The 21359-nt window shown below is 45.6% G+C and overlaps 1 protein-coding gene across 2 annotated transcripts; it reads left to right on the top strand.

Moving 5' to 3' along the window:
- Nucleotides 1–416: 416 nt before the first annotated feature.
- On the top strand, nt 417–21200 carry LOC116496454 (myosin heavy chain, skeletal muscle, adult-like). Of its 2 annotated transcripts, none has more exons than XM_032199548.1 (38): nt 417–623; nt 714–857; nt 950–1106; nt 4673–4700; nt 4799–4910; nt 4993–5085; nt 5216–5279; nt 5371–5469; nt 5576–5679; nt 5769–5907; nt 6438–6556; nt 6640–6789; nt 9529–9699; nt 10342–10647; nt 10793–10864; nt 11122–11209; nt 11291–11408; nt 11733–11856; nt 11948–12084; nt 12643–12898; nt 13671–13913; nt 14162–14338; nt 14414–14559; nt 14659–14749; nt 14837–15226; nt 15373–15499; nt 16644–16762; nt 17161–17357; nt 17772–17955; nt 18042–18207; nt 18380–18504; nt 18662–18970; nt 19137–19340; nt 19619–19744; nt 19839–20009; nt 20096–20200; nt 20341–20436; nt 21045–21200. In XM_032199548.1, exons 1-38 carry the CDS (start codon nt 417–419, stop codon nt 21198–21200), a joined length of 5820 nt encoding a protein of 1939 aa, XP_032055439.1. The 2 variants fall into 2 exon arrangements, with proteins under 2 accessions (XP_032055439.1, XP_032055438.1); XM_032199547.1 differs by having other exon boundaries at nt 10342–10651; nt 10791–10864.
- Nucleotides 21201–21359: the final 159 nt, after the last annotated feature.

The raw sequence follows: 21359 nt of genomic DNA, 5'->3' as shown, positions 1-21359 counted from the left end.
TATCAGTATTAAAAAAAAAAAAAAAAAAAAAAAAAAAAAAAAAAGGATAGCAATAACAATGTTCCTTTAATGTATTTTGTACTTTAAAATATGACCTTGTACAATTTGTAGAACCTGGAAAGGTATTGTACTAGGTATTGTACTATCTGTACAATGTCACCAATGTCACAAGACAAAAATAATACTAATTTTTAAAAGCTTATTCCCTACTGTTAAAGGGTGGAAAAATTTTTCTCTTATGGGTTTAAATTATTAGACAGGAGGAAATTTAATTTTTCTAGGTGTTAGGAATTCTAGCATGTGCATAACATTAAAACATCAGGAATGGTATCCTTGCAAGCACAGAATGTTACTGACGCTATGTTTATTTTGTCCTGCAGGGTCCTCTACCAATCTGTCTTTAGTGAAGTACAGACATGACTTCTCCAGATGCTGAGATGGCTGCCTTTGGGGAGGCAGCTCCCTACCTCCGAAAGTCAGAAAAGGAAAGAATTGAGGCCCAGAACAAGCCTTTTGATGCCAAATCCTCAGTCTTTGTGGTACATCCAAAGGAATCTTTTGTGAAAGGAACTATCCAAAGCAGGGAATCTGGGAAGGTCACTGTTAAGTCCGAAGCAGGAGAAGTAAGTTAAAAGCAAGGGTTAAAAACTTAAAGTAATTACTGCTCTCAGCCCTTAGCTGACATACTTGGATCTCTTTTTTTCCTCTGCCAGACTCTGACTGTGAAGGAAGATCAAATCTTCGCCATGAACCCTCCCAAGTATGATAAAATTGAGGACATGGCCATGATGACCCACCTCCACGAACCCGCTGTGCTGTACAACCTCAAAGAGCGTTATGCAGCCTGGATGATCTATGTAAGTACCAGCAGCTCTCTTCCTTTGGGTAGCTGGAAGGCCTGCTGTGCCAGGCTGAGCAGAAGCCAACGTGCTGTCTCCCTTCCTCTCAGACCTACTCGGGTCTCTTCTGTGTCACCGTCAACCCCTACAAGTGGCTGCCGGTGTACAACCCGGAGGTGGTGTTGGCCTACCGAGGCAAAAAGCGCCAGGAGGCCCCTCCACACATCTTCTCCATCTCTGACAACGCCTATCAGTTCATGTTGACTGGTGAGTCGCTTGGTTTACTTCAGACTCATTTGGCTGCAAATATTCTCAGAGACAGAAGTCTTTTCACTGCATAGTAGTTCAGTTTAAAGATGTTGGGAGGGTGTATATCCTCTTGTCACTGAAAATATTTTCCTTTACTGGACATCATCGGTGATTGTCTTTAATAATCTGGGTTAGAATTTATTGCCCAAGATACTTGGGAGGATAAACTTTCGAATTTCTGTTTTGCTCTTAGTTGAGAGGATTATTTGAATGGCTGGCTCTTCAGGACTGAAAATCACGAGGATAGAGTTCTGTGATGGTTTTGGTGTCAAGGAATAGCAAATTCAAAATCAAAGGCAATGCTTCCTGTAATGCATTTATGAAATTTCAGGAACCACTCTTATTCAGGTGTTAGAGTGAACTCTATGGAGAAAATTGATACTTCCTCTCCCATTGCGGAAACCCATTCCTTTTCTTCCATTCAGTAGTATAAACTGAAAGAATAAGAAGGGTCGCGAACAGACTACTTCAAACTTTTTTAGCATTCTCTAAATCTCCAAACATTAAAGAAAGAACAGATTACTTAGAAAAATATTAACCAAATTAATTTACTAACCTGATTTCCTTTTATGATAAGATCACCCGTATGGTGGACCAAGGGAAACCAGCTGATGTGATTTTTTTGGACTTCAGCAAGGCTTTTGACACGGTTTCCCATAGGATCCTACTGGACAAAATGTCCACCATACAGCTAAATAAAAACATCATACGATGGGTGAGCAATTGGCTAACGGGCAGGGCCCAAAGGGTTATGGTAAATGGGGCTGCGTCAGGCTGGCGGGCGGTCACCAGTGGGGTCCCTCAAGGCTCCATTTTAGGGCCGGTACTTTTCAATATTTTTATAAACGATCTGGATGTAGGAATAGAAGGTATTTTGAGCAAGTTTGCTGATGACACCAAACTTGGAGGAGTTGTGGACTCGAATGAGGGTGGAAAGGCCTTGCAGAGGGATCTGGATAGGTTGGAGAGCTGGGCGATCACCAACCGCATGAAGTTCAATAAGAGCAAGTGCCGGGTCCTGCACCTGGGACGGGGAAACCCTGGCTGCACGTACAGACTGGGCGATGAGACGCTGGAGAGCAGCCTAGAAGAGAGGGATCTGGGGGTCGTGGTAGACAGCAAGTTGAATATGAGCCAGCAGTGTGCCCTGGCAGCCAGGAGGGCCAACCGTGTCCTGGGGTGCATCAAGCACGGCATCGCTAGTAGGTCAAGGGAGGTGATTGTCCCGCTCTACTCTGCGCTGGTGCGGCCTCACCTCAAGTACTGTGTGCAGTTCTGGGCACCACAGTATAAAAAGGACATGAAACTGTTGGAAAGTGTCCAGAGGAGGGCTACGAAGATGGTGAAAGGCCTGGAGGGGAAGACGTACGAAGAATGGCTGAGGTCACTGGGCCTGTTCAGCCTGGAGAAGAGGAGGCTGAGGGGAGACCTCATCACAGTCTACAACTTCCTCGTAAGGGGGTGTCGAGAGGCAGGAGACCTTTTCTCCATTAACACCAGTGACAGGACCCGCGGGAACGGGGTTAAGCTGAGGCAGGGGAAATTTAGGCTTGACATCAGGAAGAGGTTCTTCACAGAGAGGGTGGTTGCACACTGGAACAGGCTCCCCAGGGAAGTGGTCACTGCACTGAGCCTGTCTGAATTTAAGAAGAGATTGGACTGTGCACTTAGTCACATGGTCTGAACTTTTGGGTAGACCTGTGCGGTGTCAAGAGTTGGACTTGATGATCCTTAAGGGTCCCTTCCAACTCAGGATATTCTATGATTCTATGAATTTAAGTAAGAGCCTACCAATAAGCTTGATTTTTGTAATAGGCAAATAGGCAGGAAATTCTAAACAAAGCAATTACTGGGCATGTACCAAGAAGAAACTGATGCATTTATTTTAAAGTGAATTCATGTCTCACAAAACCACTGTGGTTTTTTTTTTTTTTTTTTTTTTTTTTTTAACAAAACAGAGCAGGTGTAAGTAGCCTATCTGAATTTAATACAGATCTCCAGCTGACTCTATAAAGCAGCTGTTCACGGTCAGCATAAATTTTTATGCTTACTTTCACTTACATTCTATAGCAGCTATAAAATTGAGAATGTTCAACCAGATCTGGTTAAGAAAAAGAAACACATGTTTAAAATGTTTTGTTCCATTTTCACAGTGCAAAGTGTATAGCAGTGAAGTTCTAGTGGGATCTGTTCTGGAAGTTCTGTTGTCCAACATTTATTTAAATGATCTAGAAATGTGGAAACATCTAAGATGACAAGCTTTCTGATTTGACTAGGTCCTTCATCTTCTGTAAAGATGAAGTCCAACAGTAAAGAATTTCAGAAAAACTATATGAGATTCAATGATCAAGTTATCATTCAGGGATACAGCAACAAAGTATGGTCAACAAGAATGTAAAATAATAGACATAGCAAAACAACCAATATTAAAGGTGTATAAAAGTGGGATTGTTGCTGACAACTACTACTTCTGTTTTAATATAACTTTGAAAGTTTTCACTCAGTGATCAATTATATATAAAATAACAAACTGAAAGGATTAAAGACCAAAACAGAAAACATCATTATGTCACAATGGTTACCCAAAGAATGTCTGCACATTGTGTACTGTATGTATTTCTGTCTTCCTTATCCAAACAAGAATACAGTAGAAATTGAATAGGTCAAAAAAAAAAAAAAAAAAAAAAAGGCATGGCAAGACATTTGCTCAGGTAATTCTAGACAGATGATTTGTGCTATTTCTCTACAAAATTATGTACAGCATAGAGCAGACAAATAGATGAGGAATCAGTACAGTAAAAACTAAGCTCACCACAGAACAATTTTATTTTTTTCCTTTGAACAGTAAGTGGATCAGAAATGGAGCAGACATGATACTAAAAATTAAAACAACATGAAAGCAACTGAGGAAGGGTTCAAGCTCAGGCAAATTCAGATGAAGCTCTTACAGAGAAATCTAGGTGTGGAAGTACTAAAATATCAACATTCCATTCAATACTCTGGGAGAGTATCCTAGGGAAAGATAAATAAATGATTAAGATGTTTTTGTGATTTTTTTTTTATGTGACACTCAACAGGACACTGACAGGAAAAAAAAAAATGGTGGGACCTTTCAATTGACTGGGATGGTCGTTCCTGTATTATTCAGTTTATGAGAAGTGCTTGTACTGGTTCATTTTAGCCTACACATCAAAGTTCAAACTTAATCAGTAAGTCTATCAAAATATTCCTTAGATTGAACTCCTTTTCCTAAAGACAAGTGAGCAGCTTGACATAATCAGAATATCCAGACAAAAAAGCATGTATACTACATATTACATGGATTTCAATGATGACACGTCAGATTCCATTTAGTACTACTGGGAACTTCAATGAATTCAGAAGGAATTAAGAGTGAAGAACTGCAGGTTTGGAAGAAGTTAGCTCTATACTGATTATGCAACTTTTAAAAGTCCCCCCAAAACTTTAATCTAGGATACTCACGATGAATACAAATAATGTCTTTGCTTCTGCCTCTTTCACAGACCGCGAGAATCAGTCCATCCTGATCACGTATGTACACTTCTTGCTCAGTTCTCCATGGGGCTGCCCTGTACCAGGAGACCTGCTGCCTGACCACACACTCTCTGCTTCACTGTTTCATTTGGCAGTGGAGAATCTGGTGCAGGGAAGACTGTGAACACAAAGCGTGTCATCCAGTACTTTGCAACAATTGCAGCTAGTGGGGAGAAGAAGAAGGAGGATCAGTCTGGCAAAATGCAGGTAAAATAGGGGCTCAAATCAATGCTTTTCTCTGTTCCTCAGTTTTGAAAAGTTATAACTAGGAATTATTATTGTCCTGTAGGGAACACTTGAGGATCAAATCATCAGTGCCAACCCACTGCTGGAGGCATTTGGAAATGCCAAGACTGTGAGGAATGACAACTCCTCACGCTTTGTGAGTTGATGCTTCATACAAAATCCCTCCCTCCCATTACAAGACAAGTGATGCACCTAGTGGTATTACACGTTAAGAAGATGTCAATAGAATCCATCCAGGCTGAAGTGTTTCTTTTCCCCCTCAACAGGGCAAATTCATCAGAATCCATTTTGGGGCCACAGGCAAACTGGCTTCTGCTGACATTGAAACTTGTAAGTGACATCCTGGCATGATCACATCCCTTCCTAAATTCCTACCTCTGTGTACTGTCTCGTTCCTAGCTCTTTCTTCCTGCTTTGCCAGATCTGCTGGAGAAGTCCAGAGTTACTTTCCAGCTCAAGGCAGAAAGAAGCTACCACATATTTTATCAGATCACCTCCAACAAGAAGCCAGAGCTGATTGGTAGGAAGGATCAATATATCTTTTTGGGGAAGATTGTTGAGCAGCTGTTCCCTCTACTATCTAGCTGAAAGAACTAAGCCTGTGTCCTTCTTCTTCCTGCTTTCAGACATGCTTCTCATTACCACCAACCCATATGATTTCCACTTTGTGAGTCAAGGTGAGGTCACTGTTCCCAGTATTGATGACCAGGAGGAGCTCATGGCTACAGATGTGAGTAACACAGAAAAAAGATATCAGCTGTATATGTCTTGCAGGGTGACTTACTCAAGACGTGTTTAATTTGACTGTTTCTACTACAGAGTGCCATTGACATCCTGGGTTTCACTGCTGATGAAAAGACTGCCATCTACAAGCTGACAGGGGCTGTCATGCACTATGGCAACTTGAAGTTCAAGCAGAAACAGCGAGAGGAGCAGGCAGAGCCAGATGGCACAGAAGGTACCAGAAAATTCAGCTAGTGAAAAATTAGGAAAAGCATCCTTGTTTGTTAGCTGTCTAATTGCAGAGGTGCATCCCCAGTCATGGGAAGTACCATTCTCTTATCCAACAGATACTTCCCCAAAGTACCCAGCCTGAAAATTGGTACTTTAGCACAGGGTCTCTCTCACTCAGTTAAACATTCGACCACTATGTCACCATGATGTACTAACAGATTTTTCACCAAATATACCATGTATTCTTTGCTGTGCAGAAATTCAGTTGTCACAGAACAGGAGAGGAAACAGGCTTTTGGAGTGCTTCTGGGAGCTTCTGGATCAAGCTGTTCCTACTCAAGCCATGCCTGTTCTTGCTTTCAAAAAAGTCCAGCATTTGTTTCCATAATCCTTCTTCCTTTCTAGACCTTCTCAGTAAAACCGGACCAATACTTTGCCATTTCTAGAAAAGTGAATATCAGAGCTGCTCACACTGACCAAATTCTAGCCATTGTCCAATGATAAATGCTTTTATCTCTCTCTCTTCCTCTTTAGTGGCTGACAAGGCTGCCTACTTGATGGGCCTGAACTCAGCTGACCTGCTCAAAGCCCTGTGTTACCCTCGAGTGAAGGTTGGGAATGAATTTGTGACAAAAGGTCAAACTGTCGAACAGGTAAATAAAGATGGCTTCAAAAAAGAACGAGCACTCTTCTGCTGCCCTCGAAGGTATGTCCAGTACTTTTTTCTCTGTTCTAGGTGAACAATGCAGTGGGTGCCTTGGCAAAAGCTGTCTATGAGAAGATGTTCTTGTGGATGGTTGTTCGCATCAACCAACAGCTGGATACCAAGCAACCCAGACAGTACTTCATTGGTGTCCTGGACATTGCCGGTTTTGAGATCTTTGATGTGAGTAACGAAGATTTGGCATCATAGTTATGGAAGGGACAGGAAGAGATCATGAGGTCTCAGAAACAGATTTCTTTTTGGAATAGTCAAGGAAAAGGAAGTGCTGTGGGAAACCCCACAGCATGTTTCCTGTGTTGTGAATGCAGTCCTGATACTAGGGCTTCTGCGTGATATCAAAGAAACTCCTGGAGTCTTGATTTGAGGGCAGAGAAATTCCTGGGTGGGACACTGAACAAGTGTCCATTCTGGAGGAGGTGAGAGAGCTGAGACACCTCCATGGTGCAGCAGCTAAGCTTATTGAAGGATCTGCTTTTGCGTAGCACAGTAAAAAGGAACTTTTCCCTGTAGACTGATTTGAATAACAATAATAAGAAGAAAGTCCTGCAAAGACACCTTATTTATTTGTTTGTTTGTTTGTTTGTTTGTTTTACAATAGAAGTCCTGCTAAGGAAATGTATGCCGTTACATAATGGTTATGTGTAGTGTTTCTGGCAGAGTCCTTTGGGAGGCGGTTCTGAAGGGCAGAGGAGTCCAGGAAGGCTGGGCACTCTTCAAAAAGGAATCTTAATGGTGCAGGAGTGGTCTGTCCCCACGTGCCCAAAGACGAGCCGGCATGGAGGAAGACCGGCCTGGCTGAACAGAGAACTGTGGCTTGAGCTTAGGAGAAAAAAGAGGGTTTATAATCTTCGGAAAAGAGGGTGGTCCACTCAGGAGGACTATAAGGATGTTGCGAGGTTGTGCAGGGACAAAATTAGAAAGGCCAAAGCTCATCTGGAGCTCAATCTGGCTACTGTCATTAGAGACAACAAAAAATGTTTTTACAAATACATCAACGCAAAACGGAGGACTAAGGAGAATCTCCATCCTTTACTGGATGTGGGTGAAAACTTAGTGACAAAAGATGAGGAAAAGGCTGAGGAGCTTAATGCCTTCTTTGCCTCAGTCTTTAGTGGCAAAACCAGTTGTTCTCTGGATACCCAGTACCCTGAGCTTTGGAAGGGGATGGGGAGCAGAATGTGGCCCTCACTATCCATGAAGAAATGGATACTCACTATCCATGGTTAGCGACCTGCTACGGCACTTGGATATACACAAGTCGATGGGGCCAGGTGGGATCCACCCGAGGATACTGAGAGAACTGGCGGAGGAGCTGGCCAAGCTGCTTTCCATCATTTCCATCAACAATCCTGGCTATCGGGGGAGGTCCCAGTCAAGTGGCGGCTAGCAAATGTGACGCCCATCTACAAGAAGGGCCAGAGGGTAGACCCGGGGAACTACAGGCCTGTCAGTTTGACCTCAGTGCCAGGGAAGCTCATGGAGCAGATTATCTTGAGTGTCATCACCTGGCACTTGCAGGGCAACCAGGCAATCAGGCCCAGTCAGCATGGGATTATGAAAGGCAGGTCCTGCTTGACGAACCTGATCTTCTATGACAAACTGACACGCTTCGTGGATGAGGGAAAGGCTGTGGATGTGGTCTACCTTGATTTCAGTAAGGCTTTTGACACTGTTTCTCACAGCATTCTCCTCAAGAAACTGGCTGCTCATGGCTTGGACTGGCTTACGCTTCGTTGGGTTAAAAACTGGCTGGATAGCCGGGCCCAAAGAGTTGTGGTGAATGGAGTCAAATCCAGTTGGAGGCCGGTCACTAGTGGCGTTCCCCAGGGCTCGGTACTTCGGCCGGTCCACCTTAATATCTTTATCGATGATATGGATGAGGGGATCAAGTGCACCCTCAGTAAGTTTGCAGATGACACCAAGTTAGGTGCGTGTGTCGATCTGCTTGAGGGTAGGAAAGCTCTGCAGGAGGATCTGGATAGGCTGGACTGATGGGCTGAGGCCAGCTGTATGAAGTTCAAAGTGGCCAAGTGCCGGGTCCTGCACCTGGGGTGCAACAACCCCAAGCAGCACTACAGGTTGGGAGATGAGTGGTTGGAAAGCTTCCTGGTAGAGAAGGACTTGGGAGTATTGGTTGATAGTTGGCTGAACATGAGCCAGCAGTGTGCTCAGGTGGCCAAGAAGGCCAACAGCATCCTGGCTTGTATAAGAAGCAGTGTGACCAGCAGGTCTAGAGAAGTGATTGTCCCCCTGTACTCGTCTCTGGTGAGGCCGCACCTCGAGTACTGTGTTCAGTTTTGGGCCCCTTGCTACAAGAAAGACATGGAGGTGCTCAAGAGAGTCCAGAGAAGGGTGACAAAGCTGATGAGGGGTCTGGAGAACTAGTCTTATGAGCAGCAGCTGAGGGAGCTGGGCTTGTTCAGCCTGGAGAAGAGGAGCCTCAGGGGCGACCTTAGTGCTCTCTATAGGTACCTTAAAGAAGGCTGTAGCGAGGTGGGGGTTGGTCTATTCTCCCATGTGCCTGGTGACAGGACGAGGGGGAATGGGCTAAAGTGGCACCAAGGGTGTTTTAGGTTGTGTATTAGGAAGAACTTCTTTACCGAAAGGGTTGTTAGGCATTGGAATGGGCTGCCCAGGGAAGTGGTTGAGTCACCGTCCATGGAAGCCTTTAAAAGACGTTTAGATGATATGGTTTAAATGACGCTTAGTGATATGGTTTAGTGGAGGACTTGTTAGTGTTAGGCCAGAGGTTGGACTAGGTGATCTTGAGGTCTCTTCCAACCTAGACAATTCTGTGATTCTGTACTGGGGAACTTCAAAAAGAATCAGTAGAACACTAACAAAACCCTGTGGTCATTGCTGCCCCTTGAGAACCTATGCAACTTTCCTTGCTTTGAACAGTTCAACAGCTTTGAGCAACTGTGCATCAATTTCACCAATGAGAAACTGCAGCAGTTCTTCAACCATCACATGTTCGTGCTGGAGCAGGAGGAGTATAAAAAGGAAGGAATCGAATGGGAATTCATTGACTTTGGGATGGACCTGGCTGCCTGCATTGAACTCATTGAAAAGGTACCTTTTCCACTCAAGTGTATGATATATTTTGGAATTTTGAGATGTTTCTGAGCCCGATTCAGATGGGAAAGAACTTGGGACCAGACAGTCAGTTTCAGTCAAACAAAGCATTTTGCAGTGAAATTTATCTTAGTGTGGAGCAGAGAAATTAGGAAGGCTAGATATAAATCTTTGTCTCCAGTCCTGCACCACCCTGTCTTCGGGTGTGGAAAAGGCAGACCATACTCCCACCAAAAGAATTCTTTGAAACAAGCTGGAGTCTGTCTCCTTTCCTTTTTCTCCTGAAAATTCAAAGCAGAACTCCACACACCATTTTGGGAAATAAGTGTTGCTTAGTCTGATTTCCCAAGACAACAGGCCTCTTGTAGCTATCTTCCCAATTATATTTCCGTCCAACCCTTCTCCCTCTGCCCATTCTAAACTGAAGTGGAGAGATATTCTTTCCAGTTTAGTGAAGACGGGCTGCTGGAAGACAAGGGCAGGCACAAATAAGCTTCCTGGCTGAGAACAACTCCCAGCCAACTTAGGCTCTTATCCAGACTGAGATGCTACCCACAACATACAGGTACTGCTGAACCTCACAGCATATCTCCACACTGATATAGATCTTTCTCTATTACCTCTTTTGCTGTCTTCCAGCCCATGGGCATCTTCTCCATCCTGGAAGAGGAGTGCATGTTCCCCAAGGCAACTGACACCTCTTTCAAGAACAAGCTCTATGACCAGCATCTGGGCAAGTCCAGCAATTTCCAGAAGCCCAAACCTGCCAAAGGCAAGGCCGAGGCCCACTTTTCACTTGTGCACTATGCTGGCACAGTGGACTACAACATCACTGGCTGGCTTGAGAAGAACAAGGACCCCCTGAATGAAACTGTCATTGGGTTGTACCAGAAATCATCAGTGAAGACACTGGCCTTACTCTTTGCTAACTATGGTGGAGCAGATGCAGGTCAGTTCTGTAAATTCTGTATTTTAGTCACATTCAAAGGGAATTAAAGCAGAAAATACTAAACATTTAATGCTATTTATGTTCTGCACTCTCCATTATGTGGCATCCATATTTAACAGTATTTTTCTTTCATTTGCAGAGGCTGGTGGTGGTGGTAAGAAGGGTGGCAAGAAGAAGGGTTCTTCTTTCCAGACAGTCTCAGCACTTTTCAGGGTAAGAGAAAAATACCTTACCTCACTATTGAAAACTAACAATGAAATGAAAGAGTAGTAAAAATGAAACAGTAGTGCTGTGACAAAACTGACTCTGTAATTCACTGAGCAGACTGATTTATATTTATTCAACAAAGTTTACACTTGCATTACCATGGTAATATCCAATCGATCAGAAAACTGTAAGTTTCAGTTTTTACACGTATTTTATATAACATGCGTTACTCATATGCTAAATTTTACCCTATTATATCCCAGGAAAATTTGAACAAGCTGATGACAAATTTACGCAGCACTCACCCCCATTTTGTCCGTTGCATCATCCCAAATGAAACAAAAACTCCAGGTAAAGGGATCCAACAGTGGAAAAATTTGAGCCACAGAAGCTCTCTTCTGTGTCTCAAGTAGTAATCACAGTATTTGTTAGGTGCCATGGAACATGAACTGGTGCTGCACCAGCTGCGGTGTAATGGTGTGTTAGAAGGAATCAGGATTTGCAGGAAAGGATTCCCCAGCAGAGTCCTGTATGCTGACTTCAAACAGAGGTAAGAGTGCTCCACCTGTTAATTCAGACCAATTGGAACAGCCTAAGGAATCTAACATACTCGAAACATTATACTTCAAAATGGAGCAAAGTAGAATCATAGAATTTTTTTACTGTGAATTTCTGAATGATATCACAATCTTGAGGAATAGGATTCTCTCAGATTTTGAATTAACAGTATGGAAATGTCACTTACACTGTCGTGGAAGAGTGGGCTGTCCCTAGTACATATTACCCAACTGGCCAGTCCGATGTAGCTGAGAAGGCTGTGGGATTCACAGTAGTGGTATTGGCAATAGCTGTTTCTTCATGTTTTCTCCTACAGATACAGAGTACTTAATGCCAGTGCTATTCCAGAGGGACAGTTCATGGACAGCAAGAAGGCTTCAGAGAAGCTCCTTGGGTCCATCGATGTGGACCACACCCAGTACAGATTTGGTCACACCAAGGTAGAAACAAATCCTGAGCTCGAAGACTATGTACCTCTGCTACACATGACCTGAGACTGATGTGCTACAATGCTTCCTTTTTTTTTTTCAGGTGTTCTTCAAAGCCGGGCTAATAGGTCTTCTGGAGGAGATGAGAGATGAGAAGCTGGCAGAGATTATGACCATGACGCAGGCCAGATGCAGGGGCTTCCTGATGAGAGTGGAGTATCGGAAAATGGTGGAGAGGAGGTAGACATTTATCACAAATGTACCTTATTCACAGGATACTGTATTGGGTTTATGTGTCAAGGTTTTAGTAGTGGGTGGCTGTATGGGTTGACTCTGTGAGTAGAATCCAGAAGCTGTCCCATATTAGATTCCATGCTGAAGTAGGGGCAGAAAGAGACTGTGAAGGAGTAGTGGAGATGAAGCACTAGGGACTGACCGCTATTCCCTTTTCATGTGCGCCGCTCAGGGAAGGAAGTAGAAAATGGTGGATTGGTGGAAGATGATTGTATTTGCTTTTAGTTTCTCACTGCTGTTGTCTGTTTGTAATAGGTAATCAATGGGATTAATCTCCCAATCCTGAGTCTGTTAGGCCTATGGCAACAATTTTTTGAGTGATCTCCCTGTTCTTATCAAAACCCTTGGGCCCTTTTCATTGTATTTTCTCGCCTTCCCTTTTGAGGAGGGGGTGTGAGAGACTGGTGTGCTGCAGTGTGGTGTAAAAACACCACAGATACTTTAGTAAATGAGTCTAAATTCACAGCCTTTGGCTATGTTATTAACATAGGGATTTTATTTCAGGGACTCGATCTTTTGTATCCAGTACAATGTTCGTGCATTCATGAATGTCAAGCACTGGCCCTGGATGAAGCTGTTCTTCAAAATCAAGCCATTGCTGAAGAGTGCAGAATCTGAGAAGGAGATGGCCAACATGAAACAAGAGTTTGAGAAAACCAAGGAAGAACTGGCAAAGTCTGAGGCAAAGAGGAAGGAGCTGGAGGAGAAAATGGTGGCCCTGCTGCAAGAAAAAAATGACCTTCAGCTCCAAGTGCAGGCAGTGAGTGTCACCATTTATTTGTCCTCTTTTTTTTTTTTTTTTTTTAGATCTTCTTTTTGTTTGTTTGTTTGTTTTTCCAAGCAGAGACTTACGGGAAGCTGACTAAATTGCAATAGAAAAAAAGTCACACACTGAAAGTTACTCTAAAGTTGAGTAACTATGAACATTGCCAGGGGCTCAGCAAGTTACCTGTCAGTCAGTGAGGATAAGCGTAAGTGCCAAATGAGACTCAGCAGCCCTGCTGTCCTGCGGAAAGAGCCAAGTAGTGACTTTGTAAAGGCAACCCTGAGAAGGACCCAGTTTTCCTGAACACAGATACACTATAAGGCTAGATTACCTTCACATGCACAGATCCTTGGTGTTCAGCTTCAGTCAGGAACAGGCAGTTTCTTAACTCCAAGAAAAACACTACTTTCTTCACTGTATTATTCCCACAAATGGAAAAACCTTGGCTACCCAAATATGATGACGACCATGGTGAGTCTATTATAAACTAGAGGCTATTGAATACTGAGTCTGTGAGGGAAAACTGTTCCACATCTATGGCCTTGCTGAGAGTTGTCACTTTTCTGTGATGCTCAAGCGTGTATGAGGTATTCTCATAGCTACCACTTCTGCAAGCCATTTTAAAGAAAGAAAGAAAGAAAGAAACAAAAAAAGGAATTAACATTAGTGTCAGATGGCCTCCACATTTTAACATGTGCCTACTTACAGACACACAACAGAAACTTCAAAACGTTATAACCCACAAAAATCTCTGTCTCCCCATCAGGAAGCAGACAGCTTGGCTGATGCCGAGGAAAGGTGTGACCAGCTCATCAAAACCAAAATCCAACTGGAAGCCAAAATTAAGGAGGTGACAGAACGGGCTGAGGATGAGGAAGAAATCAATGCTGAGCTGACAGCCAAGAAGAGGAAACTGGAGGATGAATGTTCAGAGCTGAAGAAAGATATTGATGACCTGGAGTTAACCTTGGCTAAAGTTGAGAAGGAAAAACATGCCACTGAAAACAAGGTACACACATGGAGAGTCACACAAAGGGAGAAGGGACCTCCCATATTAGGCTGGCATCCCTAGAAAGGGGCTAGGTTTGTAAGTTGACAAGAACATCGCAGCTGGACAGCTGTGAAGCTCAAATAAAAATCAAGCTCCTGGCTAAGCACATAAATGTAAGCTCCTGGCTAAGCACACAAATGAAAATGCCCCTACACAAGCTGTCAAGTCTTATACACGGTATTCTGGTGCTTGCTTACAACGTGCAGGTGAAAAACCTCACAGAGGAGATGGCAGCCCTGGATGAGACCATTGCCAAACTGACAAAAGAGAAGAAAGCCCTCCAAGAGGCCCACCAGCAGACACTGGATGACCTGCAGGTTGAGGAGGACAAGGTCAATACACTGACGAAAGCAAAAACCAAGCTGGAGCAGCAAGTGGATGATGTAAGCACAAACGTTACAGGATACTTCTGGAGATAAATGTGGCTGGCAGAATACTGATGCTCTTTTTCTGTTTAGCTGGAAGGGTCCCTGGAGCAAGAGAAGAAACTGCGCATGGATCTTGAAAGGGCTAAGAGGAAACTTGAGGGAGACCTGAAGCTGTCCCAAGATACCATAATGGATTTGGAAAATGATAAGCAGCAGCTGGATGAGAAACTGAAGAAGTAAGTGTGGTTATGGGACACCTGAGTGTGGGTCAGGTGCATTTATTAGGTAGTTTTATTTGGATGTTAACGCTGTGTTTCTGTATGCTTTGTGCAAAGGAAAGACTTTGAAATCAGCCAGATCCAGAGCAAAATTGAGGATGAGCAAGCCCTGGGTATGCAATTGCAGAAGAAGATCAAGGAGCTGCAGGCAAGCCTCTGGTCCTTCCCCTCCACCCTTCAGAAGAACATCAACACAAGTAGGGCATGGGTGTGAAGGGTCTTGCATTTTCCCCAGGCCCGTATCGAGGAACTGGAGGAGGAAATTGAGGCAGAGCGAACCTCTCGGGCAAAAGCAGAGAAGCACCGTGCTGACCTCTCCAGGGAGCTGGAGGAGATCAGCGAGCGCCTGGAAGAAGCAGGTGGGGCTACAGCAGCTCAGGTTGAGATGAACAAGAAGCGTGAGGCAGAATTTCAGAAGATGCGCCGCGACCTCGAAGAGGCCACGCTGCAGCACGAAGCCACAGCTGCCGCCCTGCGGAAGAAGCACGCAGACAGCACAGCTGAGCTTGGTGAGCAGATCGACAACCTGCAACGAGTCAAGCAGAAGCTGGAGAAGGAGAAGAGTGAGCTGAAGATGGAGATAGATGACTTGGCCAGTAACATGGAGTCTGTCTCCAAAGCCAAGGTAAAGAATTGCAGTAGAATTCACAGGGCCAAGGTACAGCACATAGCCTGAATCTACTAGTCACACTCTCCTATAGGAATCCTGCTGTGAGAATTAGACAGAGTCCAGGAGTTCATTTCCTCTCCTTCCTTGTTTTTGATACCTAGTCAAATCTGGAGAAGATGTGCCGCACTCTGGAAGACCAGCTGAGTGAGATTAAAACTAAGGAGGAGCAGAATCAGCGCATGATCAATGACCTCAATACTCAGAGAGCTCGTCTGCAGACAGAAACAGGTGAGACGTCCTCAGTCCTGAGGTGCAGTGGCAGAACCTGCAAATCAGGAGGATACGCCATGGTGCAAAGCAAGAATTGGGCTAACGGCTCAAAGCAACCCCAGATTACAGGGCCAGATTACAGTGTTCTCCAGGGCTAAGTATTGGGGACGGCTTTGTTTAACATTTTGATCAACAGTCTTGGTTGAGGGGACTGAGTGCACGCTCAGTTATTTTGCAGACAGCACCAAGTTGGACAGGAATGTTGATCTGCTTGAGGATAGGAAGGCTCTGCAGAGCGATCTGGGTAGGCTAGATCAATGGGCTGCAACCAATTGTGTGGTATTCAACAAAGCTAAGTGCCGGGTGCTGCATTTGGGTCACAACTACCAAGTGCAGCAATATAGGCTTGGGGAAGAGTGTCTGGAAAGCTGCTCAGCAGAAAAGGATCTGGGGGTGCTTGTCCACAGCTGGCTTACCATGAGCCAGCAGTGTGCCCAGATGGGCACCAATGTCATCCTGCCCTGTATCAGAAACAGTGTGGCCAGCAGGTCTAGGGAAGCAATTGTCCCTGTGTATTTGGCACTGGTGAGACCACACCTCAGATACTGTGTTCAGATTTGGGCCACTCGCTACAAAGAACATACTGAGCTCCTGGAAAATGTTTAGGGAAGAGCAAAGAAGCTGGTGAAGGGACTGGAAAACAAGACATGCAAGACATGTGAGGAGCAGCTGAGGGAACTGGGTTTGGTTAGTCTTGAGAAAAGAGGGATGAGGGGAGACCTCACGGCTTTCTACAACTACCTGAAAGTTGGTTGTAGCAACGTGGGTGCTGGTTTCTTTCCTCAGATGACAAGTGACAGGACATGAGGAAATAGCATCAAGTTGCATCAGGGGAGGTTTAGATTAGAAGACAGGAGGAATTTCTTTGTGGAAGGAGTGGTTAGGCACTGGAACAGGCTGCCTAGGGAAGTAGTAGAGTCTCCATTCCTGGAGGTGTTCAAGAGATGAATGGATGTGATGCTCAGAAAAATGTTTAGTAGTGAACTTGGTAGTATAGTGTTACAGCATGGTTAGACTTGCTGATCTGTTGGGTCTTTCTAAACGATTCTATGATTCTACTGTTAGTGTAACTTTATTTATTTGTGTATTTTTCACTTGCCAGGTGAATATTCACGCCAGGTGGAAGAAAAGGATGCTTTGATTTCTCAGCTGTCTAGGGGCAAGCAGGGATTTACCCAACAGATTGAGGAACTGAAGAGACATCTAGAGGAAGAAATAAAGGTCTGGAAGTACCCTACTTCCTGCAAGCCACATCACCCAGAAATGCATGAGTTATACTCATCACAACATACAGAGAAGGAACCATAGTGATTTGGATGCTAGAGGAAGTCATCCACAAGCCCTTAATGAGATTCTGATGCCCTCCAAGACAGTATGGACACAGATCTGTAGGCACATTTACAGAAACAAGAGATCAGTGTCCCCTGGCCACCTTTCACTAACGCATCCTAATCCTCTAGCACTCGTTTATGAGGGATGCATCATCTCCCAGCTATACGTTTTTCTCATCAGAGTTTACCCACCCTTTCCCTGGGGCAGTTCTCCTGTGCATGACAATTTAATCGTCAAGATTCATCTCAAGATGTGCGTCCAGGTTACTAATCCCAGTGTCCCCACAGGCCAAGAATGCCCTAGCCCATGCCTTGCAATCTGCTCGCCACGACTGTGACTTGCTCCGGGAACAATATGAGGAGGAGCAGGAAGCCAAGGGTGAGCTGCAGCGTGCCCTGTCCAAAGCCAACAGTGAAGTAGCCCAGTGGAGAACCAAATATGAGACGGACGCTATTCAGCGCACGGAGGAGCTGGAGGAGGCCAAGTATGTGGGAAGTGGGATGTTGATTGGGTAGAGAAGACTGAGACTGGTAAGGGTATTTGGAAGGAGTCTTTGAAGATGGGTCAAGATAGGAATGGGATGAAGGCACCAATATACTCTCTTTGTGGTAGAGGGCAGAGAGGGAGAAAGATGAAAGGCGTGCTGTGGAAAAAGTTCAGACTGGAAGGACAACCTTACCCTTAGGGAGTTAGAAGAGCTAAGGCAGTCTGAATACTCAGTTGGTGCTAGGGCAGAGATGCGATAGGCCCTTTAGGTGGCATGCTGCCTTGGACAGAATAAATACTGTGGACAGCTCAAGGCACTAAGTCCCCTAAGCAGGCAAGTGCCCTCTTGTGAATCTTACAAAATTGGCTACCCTTTACTCTCTAACCTGAAGCTGTGATCATCTCCTCCCAGGAAGAAGCTGGCACAGCGCCTGCAGGATGCAGAGGAACACGTTGAAGCTGTCAACGCCAAATGTGCTTCCCTGGAAAAGACAAAGCAGAGGCTGCAGAACGAGGTGGAAGACCTGATGATTGATGTGGAGCGAACGAATGCTGCCTGCGCAGCTCTGGACAAGAAGCAGAAGAACTTTGACAAGGTATTCTGGCCTCTGGCCCTGTGCTTCCTGGGCAGGGCATCTCCTCACAATCATCACATCCATACTCACACCCTGTTGCTCCTCAGATCCTGGCAGAGTGGAAGCAGAAGTACGAGGAAACACAGGCTGAGCTGGAAGCTTCCCAGAAGGAGTCTCGCTCTCTCAGCACGGAGCTGTTTAAGATGAAGAATGCCTATGAGGAGTCCCTGGACCACCTGGAAACGCTGAAGCGTGAGAACAAGAACTTGCAGCGTAAGTCCCTAGCCCTCTGCTGCTGGCCAGGCTTTCCCCCAAGCTTGTCTACCCACCACTCCACACGGGTGAGTGCCCGCAGTGATGAGAAGAGACCTGTCAGCCTGGTGCGTCAGGGCCTTTCCCTTTATGCCCTATGTCTGACCATGCCTTGTTTCACCCTTCCCTACAGAGGAGATTTCTGACCTCACGGAGCAGATTGCAGAGGGAGGAAAGGCGATCCACGAGCTGGAGAAAGTCAAGAAGCAGATTGAGCAGGAGAAATCTGAAATCCAAGCGTCCCTGGAGGAAGCTGAGGTACACAGTGCTAATGAATGGTGTCCAGACTGAAAGAATGGGAGCAGAAATCTGCAGATGTGGCAAGAAAGACAAACTGTATTTCATGCGGTATTGTATTAGAGATTACTTAGAAAGCAAGCCATAGTTTACTCACAGTTCCTACTAACTTGTCCAGGCCTCCCTAGAACACGAAGAGGGGAAAATCCTGCGCCTCCAGCTGGAGCTCAACCAGGTCAAGTCTGAGATTGACAGGAAGATCGCAGAGAAAGATGAGGAAATCGACCAGCTGAAGAGAAATCACCTCAGAATTGTGGAGTCCATGCAAAGCACCCTGGATGCTGAGATCAGGAGCAGGAACGAAGCCCTGCGGCTGAAGAAGAAGATGGAGGGAGACCTGAATGAAATGGAGATCCAGCTGAGCCATGCCAACCGTGTGGCTGCAGAGGCACAAAAGAACCTGAGAAACACACAGGCAGTGCTAAAGGTATAAAGCAAAGTATGTGCACGTAGGCATCTATCTTGCCTCATGTTACACCAACCTTGTAATTGTACAAATAATTTATTAAAAGAGCAGGAAATGTCTCTGATGTCTCTGTCCAACAGTGCTGCAGTGATCAGCCACCTCATAATCTCTCTTTCCTCTCTTACAGGATACTCAAATACACTTGGACGATGCTCTCAGGACGCAGGAAGACCTGAAGGAACAGGTGGCCATGGTGGAGCGCAGAGCAAACCTCTTACAGGCTGAAGTTGAGGAGCTGCGGGCAGCCCTGGAGCAGACAGAGCGGTCAAGGAAAGTGGCTGAGCAGGAGCTTCTGGATGCAAGCGAGCGTGTGCAGCTCCTCCATACCCAGGTCAGATACTTTGCTGGATATGAATCCCGCCCACAGGAGATAACATAGAACGAGATTGCTATGTGTCTTGCTTGTTGCTATGCATCTTGCTGTGTACGTATTTGAAGAGCAAAGCTGTGACATGACCAGTCCAGCCAGGCACCCATGTCTGGTTTGCCGCTAGGGCTCTAAAGAGGACCTTTGAATTAAATACTTTCATAAACGTTACTCTCACTCTCAGCTCTTGATGTGGAGGTGTTAGATCTGACAGTACAAATCCTATCCTTCCTGTTACACAGAACACCAGCTTGATCAACACCAAGAAGAAGCTGGAAACAGACATCGTGCAAATTCAGGGTGAAATGGAGGAGACAATCCAGGAAGCCCGCAATGCTGAAGAGAAGGCCAAGAAGGCCATCACAGATGTGAGTTGGGGAACTCTGTCACTGAGGATGGTGGATGTATCCTCCCCCAAAATGTCTTTGGCCCCGACCTGGCTTTGCTGCTTTGCCTCTCCAGGCAGCCATGATGGCAGAGGAGCTGAAGAAGGAGCAGGACACCAGTGCCCACCTGGAGAGAATGAAGAAGAACCTGGACGTGACGGTGAAAGACCTGCAGCACCGTCTGGATGAGGCTGAGCAGCTGGCACTGAAGGGAGGCAAGAAGCAACTCCAGAAGCTGGAGGCCAGGGTGCGTAGGGCTGGTATTTGTGCACAAGGGAGCATGTCATGAAGGGAGCCACCTGGAAAGCTCCAAACATGAGCTTCTCATTGCAGGTGCGGGAGCTGGAAGGGGAGGTAGATGCTGAGCAGAAGCGCAGTGCTGAAGCCGTGAAGGGTGTGCGCAAGTACGAGAGGAGGGTGAAGGAGCTGACCTACCAGGTAAGGCAAGAGGCATCTTTGTGCTGACACACCCTTCTCACGGAAAGCCAAAGCATTTTTCCATGAACTCCAAGAACACATGTTTTCTGGTGGTGTGGGGAAACCAACTCTCTCTCTTTCCTTCTTACCAACCACTGTAGTCTGAGGAAGACCGGAAGAACATTCTCAGGCTCCAGGATCTGGTGGACAAGCTGCAGATGAAGGTGAAATCCTACAAGAGACAAGCTGAGGAGGCTGTAAGTATTGCTTGGAGAATGGCCATGCGCACCCTTCCGTCGGAGCAGCACACTCATTGAGATGAGCACGAATACAAGGAAAGAGGCATGAAAGTAACTCCAAAGACATAACAGACTTGACCATGTGGTTCTTTCCCGTGTCAGCAGGCCTCGCCTTCTTCTGGGCATGCTGCACTCAGGGATGAACCAAGGGTTATCCTGCCACCTGTTTGATTCAGGAAGTCAGACCAAAATTCCCAAGGGCCTCGTCCATTGACTGAGAAGCTCATGAATCTCTGACGCTGGTAACAGCACAGGGTTTCTGAGTCTTTCTCAACCTAATAAACCACATGGAAAATTGGGCACCGAGTAGTGGGAGAATAAGCACACAAAATGAGAAGACCACGTGACAAAATTGCTCCTCAAGAGTGACACGATACCGGTGCAGTTTGTCACAGTGAGGTCCTCAATAAGGGAGGATGATGAGGTCTTTGAGAGGGTTCTGGGTCAGCAGTGGTAGATAGGAGACGGGAGGCCTGTGCTTCACCACAGCCCTTCGAGGCCCAGGCACATGAGGAGTGAAACCCCTGCCCCATGCTCCTCACCACCAAGTCCCTCTCCCCACACAGGAGGAGCTGTCCAATGTCAACCTCTCCAAATTCCGCAAGATCCAGCACGAGCTTGAGGAAGCCGAGGAGCGGGCTGACATTGCAGAGTCACAGGTCAACAAGCTCCGAGCAAAGAGCCGGGAGTTTCACGGCAAGAAGATAGAAGAGGAAGAGTGAAGATGTCACGTGGCAGCAAAGTGGCCTGAGGGGTGCACAAAATGTGAACCCTCTGTCACTTCTTCCATAACTGGGATTTGTAGCCCCCTGCATACATAGGGAATAAAGTCTGTAGATTACTTCACATGGTCACCATGAGCATTAGTTCTCATCTGCTTC

Source organism: Aythya fuligula, chromosome 18 (assembly GCF_009819795.1).
Source record: "Aythya fuligula isolate bAytFul2 chromosome 18, bAytFul2.pri, whole genome shotgun sequence".
Lineage (NCBI taxonomy): Eukaryota > Metazoa > Chordata > Aves > Anseriformes > Anatidae > Aythya > Aythya fuligula.
The sequence above is the reverse complement of the archived record's forward strand: the minus strand, read 5'-3'. Positions and strand labels throughout refer to the sequence as shown.